General features: G+C 34.2%; 1 protein-coding gene across 5 annotated transcripts in view; it reads right to left on the bottom strand.

Moving 5' to 3' along the window:
- Positions 1 to 21,451, bottom strand: part of PPP4R4 (protein phosphatase 4 regulatory subunit 4) — a 126,155-nt gene that overhangs the window by 2,732 nt on the left and 101,972 nt on the right. For all 5 annotated transcript variants that reach the window (XM_074289705.1, XM_074289706.1, XM_074289707.1 and 2 more), the window contains 9 exons: positions 21,051 to 21,198; positions 19,705 to 19,849; positions 11,281 to 11,322; positions 11,119 to 11,193; positions 9,669 to 9,738; positions 8,383 to 8,466; positions 7,998 to 8,091; positions 6,495 to 6,562; positions 3,206 to 3,353 (listed from right to left, as the gene is read on the bottom strand). In XM_074289705.1, coding sequence (XP_074145806.1) covers positions 3,206 to 3,353; positions 6,495 to 6,562; positions 7,998 to 8,091; positions 8,383 to 8,466; positions 9,669 to 9,738; positions 11,119 to 11,193; positions 11,281 to 11,322; positions 19,705 to 19,849; positions 21,051 to 21,198 — 874 coding nt within the window. The remainder of the gene's footprint in view (positions 1 to 3,205; positions 3,354 to 6,494; positions 6,563 to 7,997; positions 8,092 to 8,382; positions 8,467 to 9,668; positions 9,739 to 11,118; positions 11,194 to 11,280; positions 11,323 to 19,704; positions 19,850 to 21,050; positions 21,199 to 21,451) is intronic.

The following is a 21,451-nucleotide window of genomic DNA, read 5'->3' as shown; positions in this document are numbered from 1 at the left end:
AGCATACCATTTACAAAGCCGGAAAGGACCTTTGGAAGTCTAGAACAACTAGACTTCAATCATTAATATGTTCTTTAATAGCCCTAAGAGTGATGATAAAAGCTTTGCTTTTAAAACCTCCAGTGATAAGGAATTCACTACCTCCTAGGACAGCCCATTTCATTGCTGAATTGCTCTAGTTTTTTGGAAAATTTCCTCTATATAGGAAATACATATATTTATATATATAAATAAACTGAAATATACCTTCCTGTGGCTTTCATTTCTTGGCCTCAGTTCTCCCTTTGAGGATCAAAGATATTAAGTTTAAATAATTCATCAACATGACAGCCTTTCAGAAATATTGCAATAGTATTTTGGCTTCACTAATTTTTCTTTTCCTCATTTTCTATAACTGACCATCATGTGATATGGCATTGAATCCTCTCAGCATTCATATCACCCACCTAGACAAGCTTTGTTAGTGCCTCTTTTAAAACATGGCAGCTAGATTTGGAAATATTAATTCATATGCAGTCTGACCAGGTAAAAGTACAATGGGACTACTACTTAACAAGAAGGTATTTGTGACATAAGTATGCACTAATGAGAAAGATTCAATTGGAAATGATGCAATTTTTTTCAAAGTATTTGTGTACATGTCTCCCCAGGAACATGTCATTACTGTTTCTGCTGAGTATAATCAGCATAATGAGATTAGAAAGTTCTCTTTCAGTTCATTCAAAGAGAAAATTCTGAAATTGCTCTTGGAAAAAAAAAATAAAAATTATGCCCATTTCTCAAAGAGGTAGCATGGTATAAAGTGATGACAATTAGAATGAGAGTAAAAAGAAGTTTTAATCCTATCTCTACTACTAATTAGTTGTGTGGCCTTGAATAATTCACTAGCCCCCCCACCTCCACCCCAGTTTCCCTTTCAACAAAATCAACTGGATAATCTTTCAGCTTCCTTCTTACTCTAAAAATTTTTTTTGTCTGATTTTATATGCTTTTTGAACAGGAGTGAAAGTAACTTGTTGGTGTAAAAATAGTCTCTAAAAGGACAAAAGGATGGTTAGGCATAGAAACTTTGAAAAGAGCAAACTACCATTTTTGCTGAAGATTTTCAGCTGTCTTCTCTCCTTGTACATGGGATAAAAAACTGATGAAACAAACAAAATGAGATGGAAAGGATAAACTATCTTCTGGTAGTATTAAACATATAGTTGAATGGAAGAATTCCCAAGGAAATCTTTGCTCTTAATTCCCCCAAGTTTTATATGAAAGTTATGGTGTTTTTTTCCTTTAAGAAAATTATGAAAGGTCTATAAACCCAATGACAAACTCAACTTTGTTCCTTTCTCTGTCAAGAGAATCAAGTGCTGTTATAGTTTGAAGTTATTTCGGAGAATGTCTAATTCTGCGACCCAGAGAACGAAAGAGATTGAAAGAAATTTTTAATGTAACCATTGATTATTATTGAGATGGGTTGTATTTCTTTAATTGTTGTAGGTTCCTGCTCTCTACTTGGGTTGAATATATATGGTCAGAGGGGGCAGCTAGGTGGTACCGTGGATAGAGCACCAGCCCTGAATTCAGGAGGACCCTGAGTTCAAATCTGCTCTCAGACACTTAACACTTCCTAGCTGAGAGATCCCGGGCAAGTCACTTAACCCCAGCCTCAGGGGGGCTGGGGGGGGGAAAGAATATATATGGTCAGAACTAGAATCCAGATAGTCTAACCAGTTCATGGTTCTATTATTCCACGGTACCACACTAGCTTCATGGATTTAAACAGATTCTTTAATGATAAAAATCACTATTTCTAACATGTAGATTTAGCAATGAATAGAGTGCTAAAGTTATATATAAAGGTATTTATATCCTTAAACAGCATAACAACTTTTCTTTTTAATTCAAAATTTATTAGGGCAGATAAAAATCTTTAATAATATTAGTTAGGGAGGCATATTGCCTTAAATGTATATATAATGTATAATATAATGTATAAATTCTTATACATTTAGGCTCTTTCTTTGAGCTATAATAAAATGCATCCATGTTTTGATACATGATATGGCTAATAAGAAGTTCCCAAAGAGAGCTAGAGAGAAAGGGAGAGAAAGAGATGAGGAGATAGAAAAAAAATATTGGAGAAGAGTAAATAAGGGGAGGTGAAAGAAGGAGAGAGATAAAGGGAGATGGGAAGAGAAATAGGGAGAGAAGAGTTATAGGGTGAGATGGGAAAAGGGAGAGGAAGAGGAAAAAGGAGAGATGTAGCCTTTTTTCTAACTTCAAATGAGCCTATGGAAAGAATTCATGATAGAGTCTCTGAAAGTTGTTCATAGAATATTTTGAAAATTTAATATGAAAATGTGAAAAAGAAAGTAATTCTAAAGTATAATTTAGTATGATGATAAATACAAAAAAATTTTAGGTCTTTTGGTTGAACCACTTGGATAATTTATATTCTGCATTAAAGTTATTCTGATGTTGTGAAAATTCTAATCAGCCTTTCCATTTGGATGTTGTTAAAAAAGTTCTGTTAGAAGGTTTTAGAACAAACAATTTAAGACAGAAGTATGAATGAAAATGGGTAAAGAAAAGGGTCTCTAAGGAAAAACAGAACATCCAATTCTCTCTAATTCTGATTTGGAAAAATGAATTTTACAACAATAACAGGATTGTTTCTCAAGCAGCTTAAATGATTTCAATTTGATGCACTTTTAGAGAATGATGCTGTCTTCACATTTCAGACAGAAATATAGGCAGCAAAGCCAACCAACTTACTGGAACTATAAAAAATAGCAATTGTAATTTCATAAGTATGTCTTCTTAAAGACAAAATTACAGGACTAATTTCAACCATAAAAATATTTCTGACTATGAAATTTAATTGTGAGGAAACAGATGAAGTAAATGACAATGAGGAAGCTTTACTCAATATCCTGTACTTAGATGACTGATTGGATCAATGGGGAAAAAGACAAATATTGGCTTAATTTTGTACTATGGAAACCAATTATAATGGCTTCTGTAGATTCACTAACATTATAATGTTCTTGTCATATATTATTTAGCACATCTAAAATTTCTCCCCTTAAAATGTATTGTGTTTTCATGAATCAGACATTTATTTTTAAGAGAACTTGGAAGGTGTACTAATAAAAAAAAGAGAGAGAGACAATTTTAACTCTGCAGTACCATTCAACAACTGATCACTTACAAGGTAGCCTTTCGAGGCTGAGTATCTTTACTTCCATTGTTCTTTTGGTCAACTGAGTTACTCATATTACGGGAGGTACTTGGTAAGGAGGTATTAGAAGAATAAGGAGATATATTACCACTGGAATTACGAGTCCGGAATGAATCATCTGAAAGATATGCACATGTAGATAAATGAAAGATTTATATTTAAGCATAAAATGCCATGAATTATAGTTAAAATTTCAGGTTTATAGTTAGGTATATCCTGTAATTAAGACAACTTATTAAAATGGATTCTCTTTGAAAAAGAAATATATATATATATATATATATATATATATATATATATATATAACTGTATGTATATATAATCACATATACATATGTAGTTATACATAGAAAAATAATTATAGGAAGTTACTATGTAAAATAGATTTACTCTGAAACCATTCTCACTCTCTTTTCTACGTACCTTCTTAAGAAAGGCTCTCATCTCATTTTCTTGAGAAAATGATGTTACTCACTTTGAGATCACTCTTTTCCTTTACTCTGAACCTTAAAACCTTATACTACCATCCACAATTTTCCTGTTCTCCTTGATTTCTTTCTCTAGTAAAGAGAAGGCCCTTCCTCATACCAAGGCCAACTTCATATAAAACCTAATACTTATTCTTAATGTCTTCTCTGGTATATTCTCTCCCCATAGTCATTCTGAATCCTCATCTTTGATCTCTCCCTATCTACTGGTTCATTTTCTGCTACCTAGAAATATGTTAAACTCTCACCCTATTGCTCTTTTCCCTTTTACACATGAATTCCTAGGGAAAAAACTATGTACCCTTGTGGGCATCACTTTCTCTTTAGTCATTTCTCAATCCCTTGCAAAATGGCTTTTTAACTCATCATCAATTGACACTACTCTCTCCGAAGCTACCAAAGAAATGTTCTTTGTTCTTTTTTCTTATCCTTTCTTCAGCATTTGATGTTGCTGATCACTCCACTCCTTATTCCTAGATAACTATTTGAGGTTTTTTTATTACACTGTTCTCTCCTCTCCCTCTTGCTTGTTCTCAGTCTTCTTGGCTAGATTATCTCCTGTATCCTGTCCCTACCTGTTGATATACTCTGCTCTGGAATCTTTTTTCTTTTTCTGTACATTTTCTCTCCTCTAGGGAACTCATTACCTCCCATGAGTTCAATTATTATCTCTGTTCAGATGATTTCTGGGTGTATTTATCACCTCACCTCTTTGCCGAGCTCCAGTTTCACATCACTAGTTATCTAATGAATAATGCTTGATAATTCAAACTCAACATGTTCAAAACAGAACACATTTTCTTTATCTTCAAAAACATTCTTCTAAACTTTCCTAATTCTAACAAGGCTATCCTTTCAGTTAACAGAATTAATTCACAACCCTCAGTCATTTATCATCACTTTTCCTCGCTATATGTATCCAATCAGTTAGCTAATCTTTTTGATTCACTTTCACAACATCTCTCCCATTTATTCTCTTTCCTCTCAGAGCCACTGTACTAGGCCAGGTCCTCAGCAGCTCTCCCCTGGACTATTACAATAGCTTCCTAATAAGTCTCAGTGCTTCACAACTCTCCCCTTTCCAACTCCACATATCTCTCAAAGAGCACAGGTCTGAGTAGGTCATGCTTTTGCTTAGTAAATTCCAACAATTCCCCTAAAATCAGGTTCAAATTCCTGTTTGGCATTTGGAGCTAGGGTAGATTGATGGGGCTTTAACTTACCTTTCCAGGCTTATTACAGATTGCTTCTACTTATATACTCTACAACCAAGTGAAATTGACCTTCTGGCTCTTCCACTCACATGAAAATACCATTTTATTATAATCTCTATGTCTTTACACAGTTGCTCTCCCTTGCCTGGAATGCAGAAGTTCCTCTTCTTAATCTCTCAGAACTCCTTGTTTCCTTTGAAACCTCAGTTCACATGCCATTTCCCATACAAAATCATTCTAGTGTCCTCTACTGACCAAGTTATTCTGTACAGGTTTTATCTCCCTGCACACCAAAGGTCATGCCATTTTTGTCTTTGTATTCCCCTCACCTGGGACGGTGCTGAGAACATAGACCCTCAATAATTTTTTTAAATTAAGTCAGTCAGTAAGCAGTAGAATCATGGGATTAGTTGGTCTATTCCTTTCACCATGCCAGAATATACTAATATTCACTGATACTAGACTTCAGAGAGTATGTTTACATTCTCTTCTGAATCTGGAAGGCCATGTACATATTGGCAAAGTAAACTAGAGGACTGAAAAAGTTGATTTAGGTGATCATCAAATATTACTTATTTCATATATCAGTATATTTTGGAACAAATAATTTCTTGTCTATCACAAAAAACCATGGGTGCAGAAAAAACTGTGAAGGGGCTGATTGTCCCTGACAATTTGCTGAACCCTGTTGCTATTTAAAATTATATCTAACTTGGACTATGCCATGCAAATCTACAATGGAAATATATCTACTGCCTAGCAAAGGCATCAAAGGCATTTAAGTTCCAAAAGCTCATGTTAAAGACAGCTTGACATTTATATTACTGAGTCCCTGGATATTTTAGTGGGTTTTAATGTCTCTTACACTTGAGCAGCGTGAATGCAAGTATATACTATCTGTGAATTTATAGAGAACACCATGAAAAGTGTAGAAAAGATAAATATTCAAAATATAACTCAAATTATACAAATAAAAGTAGGTGGTGGAGCCTTTTAATTCTTTTTCAATTGTTTTTAAAGAACTTTTAAGTAGATTCATTATGATTGCTGACAATGAAAAGAGGAAGCAGATTTAATTATTGTCAAAAGTCTCTACCAATACTTACAATGTAGAAAGTTAAATGGATACCTTTAGCAACTATCAATTTTAACGCCACATTTTCTTTTGCCAATAGAGAAAGATTCATCATATAAATTCTATTATGATTTTATAAAGTCTAATGTAAATACAGAATAACTTCTATCATTTATTAATCTCTGGAAGAAGTCTGTGTCTAAACGTGTTTTCAAAGACTCATTCTGAGTCTTTCATCCTGACATTTTATCTTTTTTCTCTTCAAATTATTGTGTAGTTGGCTTATAGCACTGTAAAAACCAAACAATGTATTCAAATATTCTTTCACCCACGTGAAAAAGTTTTTATTTCCATAGGGTTTTGATGAAGGCACAGACTTAAGAGAAAATTCTGTATCTAGGAGTGAAGAAATGTTTAACTAGGTTAAGTTCAAGAATGTGTTATTTTTATTAAACTTAAGGCATACCACAATTGATACTTACCAGTATATGAAAGCACAGAAGGCTTTCCAATCCCTGAGACAGAAGCATATCCTGTTGTAGAATTTTTACTGAAAAAGAAAATAAATTTTGTGGAACATTTAAAGTGGAAGAACATTCAGGAATATTTGATTTAATATTGACTCAAATATTTAATATTCAAATCAAATGTTTCAATAAATAAATATCTGAGGATCTTAAAAAAAAAACATGCCCAAGAAAATTATTTTTTACTGCAAACATTTGAATTCTACTTTGAATGTGAACTTGTACCTTTAAAGAAGTTTAATAGAAATTTTAGTTTCTATGCAACTTGGAGGTATTTAAAGACAGGCAAGTATTCCTATAATCATTTTCATTTCTTCAGATTAAGTCCCTTTTATCAGTTACATGTCTAGATCAATGAAGCTCCTTCTACCCAAATAAAAGTTATGTAATGACTCCTGTACATGTTGTTACCCCATTTTAAGACATGATGCTTCCTCCATGCTCTGGGACTTCTGCATCTTTGACAGTAGTCTCACAAAATTGATGTACTGAATACCTTTTTAAAGTGATATTTTTATAAGAATGTATGCTTATTCACTTCCTTAAGGCCCAAGTTAGGAATCACCTCTTTCAAGAAGCCTTCTTTGACTACTATTAGATAAGGGTGATTTCTTCTTGCCTCAAACTTTTCATAACACTTTTTCTGGACATCTCCTTTGCATTCACTTTTCTTACACTACTCTATATCAAATTATTTATATCATAGCTATGTATGGACATTGTAAAGAGGTTTCACTTTAACATAAGGAAAAACTTACTAGTAATTAAAATTATCCAAAAATAGAATGAATGGCCTCTAGAAACAATGGGTTCAACCTCAGTAGAGCAAGTACAGCATGGATGATCCCTTGCCAATATATGTTGTAGAGGGTTATTATTTAAAGAGAGATTATACTAGATTATCTTTGTAATCTCTTCCAGCTCAGAAATCCTTTGATTAATATGTGTAGGTATCTCCCCCCCATTAAGCTGTAAGTTTTGTTTTTTTTTTAACTTCAGGATCATATCTTATCTTTCTATCTTTGTATATTTTACAAAGCCTTACATATAAATGATAATTTTGAATTGAATACAACGGAAATAGGGTAGCTAGGTGGCACAGTGGATAGCTTGTCAGTCCTGCAGTTAGGCAGATTCATCTTTCTGAGTTCAAATCTGGCCTCAGATACTAATTGTGTGGGCAAATCACATAACCATTTTTGCCTCAAGTTTCCTCATCTATATAATGAGTTGGTGAAGAAAATGGCAAGCCACTCCAGTACATTAGCCAAGAAAATTCCAAACAGGGTTATAAAGAGTCAGATACAACTAAAAAAGATTCAGCAAAAACAATAAAAGAGCCTATGATCAATTCTGTAATTGTTTTCTTGGAAATCTAAGTAAAAATAATGAATTAGGGCAAGAGAATAAAATTTATAATCATTGTTTACAAGTAAAGGACTAGAACTTAAGACATACCCAGTACACTTTTCTAAGTTGCCATATTTAGGATGAAGAGCTTGACTACTGAAGGATTGACTTCTTACCAATTTGGATTTTTTAATTTCTTTGCCTAGAGAAAATAAGTAAAAATAAAAATTTTAAACTGTGCTTTTAAAAATTTTCACTTACAAAAAAACAAACAAAAAAACAACAACCTATTTAAGTTGTTATATCAGACAAAGCTAACTGAAAAACAGTCTAACAAGGTATTTCAATTGTACACTACATTAAAGACATGAAAACTAATAAAATATAAAAGTTATATCTTCTAATACATCTTGTAATTGTATGTGCCAACTCTTTCACCACAATTAATGTATATAAAAAGAGCAAAATAACATAAAAGAAAGTTGTTCCTTACTTGTAGAGGGGGTGCATGAAGATGATCCCGCAACACTCATAGGAATGGTTTTTGGCAGAACAGCTGTTGTTTTACTGTCTCTACCTAAAATTTTGTGTTAAAAGTGCTGTCATTATTTTTATCACTCAGTTCTTACCAAGCTCCATACATATATAACATTAGGAAATGAGATTCCAAAATCTGTTTTTTTCTACATATTGCCTAAATTTCAGTATTTTTTTTTTCATATATCCTTACTTCATATACTTTAGACTTTGGTATTCATCATTCAGTGCTCAATTCCTCCTAGTTCCCCTAATACCTGACTGTTTCTTCTCTGTCTTCTTTGCTAGATACTTATCCAGGCCATGTCACAGGTATACTTTGGGTTCTGTCTAGGCCTTTTTCTTTCTCTGTATTATAGCAATGCCCAAGAATATAATTACCTTGTCTATGTTGATGATTCTCAAATTTCCCTAAATTTGCTGAACTCTAATCTTGTATCTCCAAATGCCTTTCAGACATTCTGAAGATGTTCAATAGACATCATAAACTTAATATGTCTAAAACAACTCATTATCTTTGACATGTTTGACATTCAAAACCCCTCATAATCTAGACTTTCCCTACCTTTTCAGTTTTCTTTCACCTTATACCACCCCCTCCAAGAATATATTCAATCCAGGGACTTGGCCTTCTAGGTGTTCAGGAGAATAAAACACTCCCCCTCTTGGCTCCAAACAATTTCTCTGGCCTTCCTCCAGGCCTGGAATGCTCTCTTTTCTTTACTCTGCCTATAGACTTCCCTGACTTTTTTTAAGTCTCAACTAAAATCCTATCCTCTACAGGAAACTTTTCCCAATTCTTCTTAATTTTGGTGTCTTCCCTCTTTTAATTACTTCCTATTTATCTTGTATCTAGCTTGTTTGTGGTCTCCCCAATAAGACTTGAAGTTAAAAGTTCCTTGACGTCAGGAGCTGTCTTTTGCTTTTCTCTGTATCATCAATGCTTAGAACAGTGCCTGACACAGTTAGGTTCTCAATAAATATTTAATGAGTGACAGACTGAGTCAAACTTTCTTAGTGTCATCAACAACAAAAGAGTTTTTATCACCCTCAATCTTTTCTTCAAAGAGAACTAAAATTACATATTTTATGAACAGTATAATTTCTGAAACACTATCATGCAAATTATTAAAGGAAAAAAAGAAGGAATAATTCTTATAGTCCCTATCAAGATAAAAATTGAGTATTGTTCTTTATAATTCAATCATTAAACAATGAAAGTAAGGAATGTAAATAACTTACGTTTCTTTTCAAAGATTTTATCACTACTTGGTCTTCCCTCATTCTGCTGCTTCTCTTTTTCTAGTTGCTCCTGTGAATCATAAGTAAGGCAATACAGTTTAAGAAAATCGTAAAATTTCTGTAATGAAAGTGATTTTAAGCTTCAGAAATGACATTTAATTTCTTACAAATGGAAATGCTTATTGGAAGCATAAAACACATTTTCAAACCATATTCAATGATGCCACAAGGATTTTTGAATCCTTTTTGATTTTTCATGGAAGATGTACCAAAAACAATAAATCAACATTTTTTGGAAAGTATTATTGGAGAGAAGAGATGAATAAAATATATTCTAGAGGCAGAATCAAGAATACCTTGCAACTACTATTAAGCTCTAAGGGATTCTGAATGTCCTGAAGTCCTGAAATTGTGTGAATGGAAGGACAGAAACAAGAAAAATTCTAAATTTAACATTAAATCTATTTTAAAGGGGAAAAAAAGAACAAACGCTAAAAGAATGATTATGGGATAATGCTGAGGTTTTTACACAAATCATCTTTGAAGAAAAATCATGCTTTACTTCTGAATGGATATGTAGAATTAAAAATGACTTTAAAACACATAAGAGCTGCAGAATGCTATGATAATTCACAGGAAGGAGAAACTGCTTTTGTCTGGGGATAAGACTACAAGAGAGAAGTGATATTTGAACTGGGGTCTGCAGAGTATGATTTCAATTAAGAGATCTGAGAAGAAAGGTAACAACACGAGCAAAGACAAGGAGGCAGGAGAATAACAGGTTCTACTTAGGAAAACAGTGACTAGATAGAATACAGGGTACTTGGAAGGAAAGCAAGGTGAGTTGATGTCAGAAAGAATAATTGGAATAAGATTATGGAGGCCCTTTGTTAACAGTCTAAAAAAAAAAAGTGGTTTTACTTGGTAGGAAATGGACCATCATTGAAAGTTTTTGAGCATAGCAGTTATTGTAATCAACTTCATGTATGTGCTAAAGGAAGTTTAATGCAACAGCAGGGTATAAGATAAATGGATTATTCCAGGTGAAGCAGTCATATCCTCAAGGGAAATTGTACTGTAGTTTTGGATAGAAATGATTTGTTTTCTTCCACACTAGCTAACAACATGATAGAGAGGGCATTAAGACCAGAGGGGCGTTATGACTTTTGTCTAGAAATCTTCTCAATATCACAGAAAAGACCAAATACAAATAGAAATTCCTTAAAGTAAGAATTCCCCAAAGCTTTTGTCTTCTTTTCTTCCACCAAATTCAATTAAAACAATCAGAGAAAGATAGATAGCTTTCTAATTCATGAAAGGCTTTAATAAAAAGCATTAGATCTTTTTAATCTTTTAAGAAAAAAATAGGTGGAATTCTTCTTATTATTTATTTAGTCCTAAATGTATAATTGTGATCTGTGGGCAAACAACAAAACCAAACCAAACCTACCATTTCCAAAAGAAGGAGCTCTTCTCTTTCTTTCTCTTGATCCAATAAATCTTTTTCATAAAACCTTTTTTGAAACTGAAATTTAAAATGAAATTATAAAACATTAATGATGAGTTTACCAAAAAATTTAAATATTCCTTTCAAATTTAATTGTTTACTTACAGCATCCATAGACATTTCCATTCTGTCCAACTCTAACACAGTCTAAAAAAAAAGTTAAAATCTTGATTACTATTTTTTATTCCAAAATAGTAACTCAAATCAATCAATTATTTCTTAAAAATATACAAGGAGGAAAACTTGAAGAAAAAAATCCGTATCATGGTAAATTGGAGCAAAAGACCTTTAATAAGTCCCTCCAATTCTAAGCTGGAAAATTCTATGAAATCAGCACAGCATAATCTTTTAATATACTGTTGACCTATAGAAGAAAAATACAATGTAAATATGCTGTAAATATAATGATGATGATGATGGTAGCTAGCATTTCAATGTTGCTTTAAGGTTTGCAAAGCATTACCTCATATTCTGCAAGGTAGCTGTTCTTATCATTTTGCAAATGAAGAAACTGAAGCTGGGAGAGGTTAAGTGATCTGCCTGAAGTAGGACTTGAACTCAGGTCTACTTGCCACTATGTCCAGCTCTCTTATCCACCATAACACCTCTAGCTACCTCAACTAACTCATACCTATACTTTATATTTTCCATAATATCTTGTACCTATTCTTTATGCCTATTATTTACTTATTTTATTTCTTATAAGTAGATTTAGTTTAACTGATTCTATTAATTCTCAACCAAAACAATCTGAATTTTAATAAACAACAGATAAAAGATTAAACTTTTATCTTATGGCTATAGATACCTAAGCCAAGCTATATTGTGTTCTTTTATTGAAAATAGTTTTTTGTGCTCTATTTCACATTATAAGCTTATGACAAGCTAATAAGGATGCTAAGACTGTTGTAGATTTAACCAATTTTGGGGCTTCAGTCTAGAAAATTTCTTTTTTTTACCATGTCAGAATATACTAGAACAAAACAAAACATAATAAATACCACATTGTAAAAGACCAATAGTTTAGCTAGGACAGAATTTTGCCTTTGACAGTCAGCTTATACACATATATTATTAAATACTTACTATATGTCAGGGATTTTGTTAAGCATTGTACACATAAACAAAGAGAAAAACTGGGTCTCTATCTCCACAAAATCACACTATAAAGGGTAGGACAACATGTATATATCTAGGTAAATACAAGACATACAGAGTAGACAGAAAGTAATCTCAAATAGAAAAGGCCTAGCATCTGCAGAGATTAAGAATGACCTCCTGAAGAAGGTCAGCTTTGAAGGAATCCAAGGAAATTAAAAGTGGAGGTGAGGAGGCAAATTATTCTAGGCCTGGGTGACATATAGAAATGGAGTTGTTGTGTTTGAGAAACTGCAAGTGGGCCAGAGGAGCCAGACTGCAGAGTGCAGCACAGAGTATTAGAAGACTTCTGGAAAAGTAGGAAAGAATATAAAGAACTTTAAATGCCAGAGGACTTTAATAAGGAACATTAAGATACAAGGAAGCTCATTGGATTAAGCAATAAAGAGATCTATTCAGTGGAGTGCTAGAAATAGGAACCTTTAGGAACTTGAAGGATGAGGGGTGATGAGTGAATGTAGTAAAGTGTAGTGAATGTAGATTATCTTGTAAAGAATTGAGAGAGATCATGTTAGATGACTTCATATGAGTGCATAAAGAATAGAGAAATATTTTGTACTTGTTTGAGGAACATAGTAGGAATAATATAAGGTCCTATTCCATATAGAGTACGCTAGTTTTCTTTTAAAATGTATTAAAACTATCCTTGAAATTTTACTGGCCCATAGGATGAAGGCATGTGAGAAACAGTAAAGAGTTATATTTCCTATTTCCATAGCCGAAAAAAAGGTCTGCAACAATTTACACGGACTGTTTTATCTAAAGATTAGTCTCCAAATCTATTTAGATGACTTTTAGAACAATTGTTAGAAAAATTCCCAGTTCTAAAAGGAATAACTTTACTGCAATATGTGAATGACCTGTTGATATCAGGAGAAGAGAAAAATAAGCTAAGAGAAGTAATAAATGCTCTATTAAATTTCCTAGAGAAAAAAAGGTTTTATTACAATATAAGAGGAGAGTCAGGCAGAAGGAGAATTTCATAGGGGAAGAGGAAAACAAATGCTGAAAGAATTAAGGGAATTGTAGAAGTACCCTTCCTGACAAAATTAAAAGGGAATTAACAAGTATTAAAATTTGAGGTTGTATTGAAATACCCAGGTGAGAGAAAATACAGGACAGCCAAAATAATGTAAATTTAAGAGTGTTAATTGTTGGCCAGTGACTGAGCCCACAAGTAAAAGACTTGGGGAATCAGCACTGAGCAGTTTCAGGAATACATATTTATAGGAAAAAACCACAAGAATGTTCCAAAACATTTATCACATTAAAAGTTCCATTCCCAGACAGATGGCAAAAGTTAACAAGGAGACAATATTTCTTTAAGCTTTATGCTTATCAAGCTTTCAAGGTCTTTGGTGATAGATAAGGTTTAAGACAGCACATCTGGGAGCCAAGTGTGCCCACAACAGGAAACAGAAAATACCACCTGCATTAGAGAGAGAAAAGCTGGTGACAGTTCTGACTACAGTAGGAGTTCAAACAAAGAGATGATTTCAGGAGTGCAGGACAGGGGTTAGTGTCCCTCCATTTCAGTGTTAATGGGAAAAAAGATGATTTAATATTAGTGACTGAATTCTGTATCAATCCTGCCTCTTTACTTTAAAAAGGGTTGCTAAAAAATACCATTTAATTTGATAGAGGAATGAAAAACAGAAAAGAGAAGAAATTAATATAAGGGGAATTGGTAAAACAGGTGCTAGATAGCTTATTGTTACCAAATGAGATTGCCATAGTACATGTGAGTGGATACTAGGGAGAAAAGGTAGTTGAGGTGAAGGAAAATATATTAGCAGACGAGAAGATTGAGGAGGCAGCCTTGTTCAGAGGACCTACAAGAATGCATGTGTTAATGACCCCTGTGTGTACAGGAACCTTCAGGATGAGAAACATTAATATACTGGAATGATCAGGAAGCTTATGGGAGACTGTTGCTACTGATGAACTTAATACATAGTTATAATAGCTTCTCCCCACTTCAAAAATGTTTATGACTAAAAGGGATGAAGATACCCAGTTAAAATATGGATAAATATAATTGAAAAAACAAATCCCCAGACAATTCAGTTTGAGGCCTGCCAAATTATAAAATGTGGAGATTTGATTAGTCGAAGGCAATTCAGCAGTTATGATAAATGTTTATGCCCTGAGAAAGTGAGTTTGTTAGAATTCTGTGTCTACAATGGGATAATGTTTGATTTACTATAACTTAAAGGGAGTTGGAATCTAGGTACAAGAAATCAGAATTGACTGCAAGGTTAAGTATATTTAAAGGGAGACACCTAAGCCTATTTGTCAAAAACTCAAGTGTAATGGTGTAATTCTGACTATCCAAAATGCCAATCAAGGGATAGATTAGACCTATGGTTTTGAGATAGATGTGACCGGTATAGCATCCTAAGGGAGACTTGGCATCAAAGTTCCTAAACTACGGGTGAAAAGGGACCACAATTCAACAACCATAGTACCTCCAATAAAGGAATGGGAATCTCCATAACCCTAAAGTTGTGGAAGTTATTGAGGTTAAGGATGAAGACAGAAACAGGATATGGAAATACCAATGCCTGGGTAGAATGGGTAAAATATACTGTTCTATGCTTAAGCAACTAGTCACCCCCCTGTCCAGATAGTACCATTTCCCTTAGGCATGGAGAAATATGAAAGTGAATTCAAGTGCATGGTCCTTCCATTCCAGGGTAATCCCCCTGAAAAGGGTGGCAGTGCTTAGTCCTACCTATTCCTTTCTGGGAAGAAGGGGAACACTAAGTCTATACCAGTCTCTTGTCCAGGTTCAGGAAATCATTTGGTTTGTCTCTCATGACAGGGTGAGGGATTCCAAGACCTAGAGACCTTATCTACATGTATTCAAAGCTGCAATGTAAGTGGAGATAACTCTGGCAATTTCTCAGAGATGGATATAATGAATATAGTTCGAGCTGACCTCTGGGGGAACTGTGAAAGAAACACTTTCTGTCCTAATCTGCCTGGGGACTGGGTAACGCCTGTGCACCAGTCCAATTGGCTAGTCCTTTCACCCTGGCATCTGAGAAAGGAAGTGAGAGTCAAATAATCAGTTTCAGAAGGAATAAGAGAAGTTCACCATATGAATCATTTGATGAAAATTTATTCAGATAGTATAGGAGTACCAAGGGGAAAATCTAATGAATTTAAGAAATCAGATCCATTCTGGTGGGCACTATTAACAAAAATATGGATTCAATTAATTATAATCTATTAAAATCAACAAAATCATTATAACAGAGATTAAATAAAGGGAATAACAGAACAATTAACCTCTACTGGTCAGATGATCTGGAAACACAGAATGGCTCTAGATATATTAGCAGAGAAAGGGGCAGCATGTAAAAGCATAGGAGGTAGTTGCGAATTTTTATCCCAAATAATACTGCATCCCTATTGTGGTAGCTGGAGTTTTAATGGCTGTGGGAGACTGCATAATCTCTTGTTTAAAAGACCTGATAAAAAGACTTGTTGGGACCACCTTGGCCTAGAAAAACTCACTTCAATATTAACAGAGTAATCTATTCCTAATGAAGAAACAAGAACAATGGAGGGGATTTCTTCTCTTGCCCTAGAGAAATCTGAAGGGAAATTGAAGTCAAAAAGAATAAGGAGAAACAATAAGAAGTTATATTCCCATAGGGATGAAGTAGTCCAGAGGAGCTCTTGAAATCAACTGAAACTAGGTAGAACTGGACAAAATTAGTTAAGAAGTTTAAAAAAAAAAGTTGAAAGTAGGACAAAGGTCAAAGCTTAGCTAGAGTATGCATGCTTAATTGCTTCATAAATATTAATTTCTCTTCCTCAGAATAAGCTAAGGTTCATATTAACAGTCATACAATTTTTGTTGCAAGGGAGGGACATATTAAGGGCCTCATCAACCCAGACATGAGGGAGGGACTGGGAAAAGTGTCTAAAGTGTCTCTAAAGTGTATGAGCTTATTTGAGTTTCATCCCTGCTCCCTACAAGAACTAACAGCAGACTAAACTGCTTCACTGCACTCATGGTGAGGTTGTTTACATTCTGCACCCTCATTTGGGGTTCAGGATTTTGTTTTCTACAGATTTGAACCACTGAGACATCTTCCTGGATTCCTAAGCATACGATTTAATATGAGAAGAATCAGGAGCTCCTTCCTCATGCTTCTAAGCTCAAGATCAATATGGCCAACATAGAAGCAGGGAAGCTGTACTCAAGGGAGTCAACAGTATTTCTTCCTTAATATTCTTTCCCTGTTATGACTACAGCAGACCTCCTTTTTAAAAAATGTTACATGCTCATTTGTGTTCTGTTTCATTCCAGTTCTAAACCTGAAGCAGACCAGTCTGACAAAGATAAAATGGAAAGTTGGTAGTAGTTGTTTTGGAAATAATGAAATCAGTCAATAAATACCTAATATGTGTGAGGAACCAGGCTAAGTGCTGAGGATACAATGAAAGAACTTTTCTCTCAAAGGGCTCTGAGTCTAACTGGGGAGACAACAAAGAAACAAACTTATACAAACAAGCTAACAGGATAAATAAGAGGGAAGGCACTACAATTAATGAAGACTGGGAAAAGATTCTTGTAGAATGGGGGATTGCAGCTACAAAAGTAAAATTGATAGGCAGAGTGTGTGTCTGTGCCTGTGTCTGTCTGTGTGTATGCGCACTGAGAGACAGACAGAGAATGAGGAGTCCAAGATGACATCTTAGTTGTGAGCCTCAGTGACTGGAAGGTCAGTAGTGCCTTCAAAAGTAATAGGGAAGTTTGGAGCAAGGGAAAGAGGGAAGAAGAAGATGAGTTCAGTTTTATAAGTGCTATATTAAAATGAATACAGGACACCCAGTTTGAGATGTCTAATAGACAGCTGGAGATGCAAGACTAGAAGTCAGAAAAGAGGTCATGGTTGGATAAGTAATTTGAGAATTACTCAAGTAGAGTAATGGTAAATGAGATGGTAGATGTAGAGAGTAGAAAGATGGTAAATTAATCCATGAAAGATGATCAGATCACAAAGTGAATAATGTATAGAGAGAAGAGATTAGATCAGGAGAGAGCTCTGTGGGATACCTATGGTTAGCAGGAATTTCCTGAATGAAGAAGCATCAGAGGAATCTCAGAAGGAGAATTAATTCTACACTGGTAGAAGCAGAACCAAGAGAGAACAGTGTCATGAAAATCTCCAGAGAAAAGAATATCAAGAAGAGGGTGACTGACAGTGCTGAAGGCTACAAGAGAGATCAAGAATCCTAAGAGAAACAAAACATTTGCTGTCCTGTGGTTAAGGGTCTAGTTGAGTCCTTTGCACTTCAAATGGCTCAATATTGAAGGCTGAAGGTCAGAAGTGGAAAGTCAAGTGGGAGGTTGGGGAATGGGCAATACAAATTCAGAGGAGAAGGCAAACAGAAATGGCTGATCATGGTGTTAAGATTAAATATGGAGGAAAGAGAGACCAGGGCAGAGTTGATAAGCTAAAAGAAAAGAGTCAAGGGACTGATGTGAAAGGAAAAAGGAACAGGAAGAGGTCATAGGACAAGAGATTGTGGTAAAAAGGGAGATTTTTCTGATTTCAAGATCCCCCCCCCCCCTTGAGGCTGGGGTTAAGTGACTTGCCCAGGGTCACACAGCTAGGAAGTGTTAAGTGTCTGAGACCAGATTTGAACTCTGGGTCATCCTGAATTCAGGGCTGGTGCTCTATCCACTGCACCACCTAGGTGCCCCCTGATTTCAAGATTTTGAAAAAGCTTTATGTGAGTGATGTGCTTTAAGGCATGATCCCCTCCTTAACATCAATTTTAGGATTAGAATTGTTCATGGGATGTCACTTAGAAACCTTTGATAATCCATTATATGACCATCATCCAAAAATCTATGAAATCTTTGTTAAACCTCTTTGAATTTTCAGCTTGTATTAATCTCTTGGGCGATAATTTTTTCACTGCAGAAACTAACTTCCCCATCCACATCGGTGCTCCTACATAATTCTTTAGCCATTTGCCATCATGAACATCTGTAAGAAGCCAAGGTTGGATATTCTGGGGATAGTAAAATTTTTAAAAAGTTTATATTTAGGTATATATACTACTGCTTGAGAGTTTTATAGCTATTTTGAAAGAATTTACATTTCAATGAATTAAAATTCTATGAATCAAAAATAAATCAAGTATGGTCAAGCCAAATGATATAAAAAAGGCCAAATTTTTAACTAAAGGAGAAGAGATATATTGAGAATCTGTTATGAGTTACTTGCAGTTTATTGGTTATCCTTATGAAAAGGTTCCGACACTTTGGAGGCTTCCATTAAGTATTCCAATGCTTAAAGACTGGTAAAATTATTTAAAAGGCAAATTCCTTTGCAGTGAGACAGAACAGTTTTTCCTGGCTCTAAATCTAAGTCATTATCAGTCAATAAATTTAAAATAATATTCTATCAAATTAATGATAAGAAACCAACTATATTTCTTTATATTCCAAATCAAATTCACAAAAATAGGTTTACTATGACTTTCATAAAAATATCAATTATATTCAAGTGATTCATGATTATTTGAAGTTTATATCAAGTTATGATCCACCTTATTTCCTTATCTCCTTGCTCCACCCCATTAAGAGAATTATTTAGGAGTGATACACACACACACACACACACACACACACACACACACACACACATATATATATTTAAAAGCAGGAAGTCATGTTGCACAGTGGAATGGGCACTGAATTGAGAGTAAGGAGACCTGGATCTAGTTGCCTGCTTCTGTCAGTAAATGATGTGTATACTTTGTCAAATCCTTTAACCATTTTTGGCTTCAGTTTCTTTATTTGTAAAATGGTAAGAGTGGCTTAGATCATTAAGGACCCTTCCAGCTTCAATGTTTTATGAAATAGATGCTAATTTCATGAACAAAAGCTTTTTATTCACTTGAATTCAATAATGTTTTATTCTGAAGTCTTAGTAAGCTATGTCCATCCACTAGTGGATTTATGTCAAGTTTATATCAGTTTATATCAAGACATTTTAATTCCTTTAGATAAAAAATTACATACACTGATGTAGGATGTTTTTTAATTCCTATTCTTTAAATAAAGCATTTACATGAATTTTTTTTAACCCCAAGAGCCAGAGCAGTGAAGTAATGATCATCCTTTAATCCTCTCGAGAGGTTTAGTGCCTTGGAGATAAAAAGCTGGCTTCAAGATCAGGAAAACTTTTGTCCAAATCCCTTTTCCCCCATATCCCAGTGGTGTGAGCCTGGGGAAGTTACAGAATCTTTTTTATTTTCTGAGCAACTGTTAGGCCTGTTGTCATGCCCCCCAATTTACCAAAAGAGTCATAAACATCATTTTATGAAACTTATACTTACTCGTTTTACAATAGCCAGAACATCTTTATCTTTTTCTTGACAGAGGAGTTTTCTTACACACAATTCTAACTGCTGAAGTAAATGTTTGTCCGCAGGAATCTTGAGAGTAGATTTCACTTTGGGCAAAAGGTAGCAGAGTTTCATTCTATAGAAAAGAGGAATAGCATTTAAACTCTTCTACAGAGCCATTCCTGATTCTAATAAGAAAATAACCATAAATTGGTGTGCTTAAAGAATTCTTATATGGATCTTAAACAAAATGAAGTTTTAAATTTCTCTGATTTCCTCTATAATTCCTTTTGGCACATTTTCACAGAACAGTCAGCCTGCCAACTTTTTCTGACCAAAGATACAAAAAATGTCATAATGCTTTTGGAGTTGAAGTTTATGTTAACAAAACTTAAAAGAGATGCAAAATTCATATAAAGAGAGTGCTGTCAGATATGAAAGCCCCTTTATTCTTGGCAGCACATGCCAGGCCAAATCTTTCTTCAGAAATCTAAATGCCTAGTGCAGAACACTGGACATAGAGCCTGGAACAACTTCAAATGAACAAGCTTTTATTATTTGAAGAAAGGAAATAATGGGGCTGTATGAGTATAAAATTCCCTACAAACAGTGCTCCCTACCAAAAATATTAAGAACTGATACAATGGAGCAGCTAAGTAGCACTGGATACAACACTGGCTTTGGAGTCAAGAAGACCTGAATTCAAATTTGGCCTCAGACACACACTTATTAGTTACTTGACCCTAGGAAAGTGATTTAAGCCTAATTTGCCTCCTTCCTTCCCCAAAAAAGAAAGAAACAATACACTTTTTTTAAAAATGTTTATTTTTTACCTTACTTTATATTTCTATTTTCAGGCACATTCTATTTAGATCTCAATATTTTGTCAAAATCAGCAAATATTTATCAACTATATGTTGTGTGGCAAGGCAATTAAATGTAAGAAAAGATGAGGAATTCACTTGTTTTGTCCACAAATGAGATAAAAAAATTTGAAAGTCAACCACACAGTTTTGAAGCAGTTTCAGTAGAGAGACTACATCAGAACAGATGGTTAGAACAACCCTTTTCTGCTGCAACTTTGCTGAACCAAAGGAGAAAGGAAAAGCTACACATCCATTTTTGATAAATTGCTATCTTTCTCTTGTTGTCCTCCAAATTTGGGGCTATGTCAGAGGAATACAAATCCTAATGACACTTATCAGTTAAGGTCAATAATGATTTCAGAATCCAACAAACTCCTCCCTTAATACAGAAGAAGAGTTGTTCTTGAACCAACTTGAGAGTGCTTAGGAAATTAATTTGTTATACAACATTTCACTGGATTGGTGCCATACCTCACATTTGCTACTGGGTCATGTGTCAACTCAAGAGCAGGTAGAAAGAAATATTTACAGAAAAATGATTTGGAAAAGAGCTCGATAATAAATTCACAGGTGTCCAAAAACCGGAGTCTATACCAGTAGCTTTTTCCTTGACCCAATTCTGAAAAAAAAGAAAAAATTATGATAAATTCAATTTTCTATTTTTAATATTGTATCTCAAATGGAATCATGTGGGACAAAGAGGAAAGAAATGCAAATAAATTCATAGACACTTTTAATCATACCTATGGATGGTCCAGTGAATAGTATGCTAGATCTCGAGTCAGGAAGACCCAAGTTCAAATGCAGCTTCAGATACTTACTACCTGTGTAAGCTAGTCACATGTGTAGCATGTGACCCTGGGAAATTCATT

This window comes from Sminthopsis crassicaudata, chromosome 2 (assembly GCF_048593235.1).
Source record: "Sminthopsis crassicaudata isolate SCR6 chromosome 2, ASM4859323v1, whole genome shotgun sequence".
In the NCBI taxonomy this organism is placed as follows: Eukaryota; Metazoa; Chordata; class Mammalia; order Dasyuromorphia; family Dasyuridae; genus Sminthopsis; species Sminthopsis crassicaudata.
Note: the sequence above shows the minus strand (reverse complement) of the source record. Positions and strands in the feature narration are given on the sequence as shown.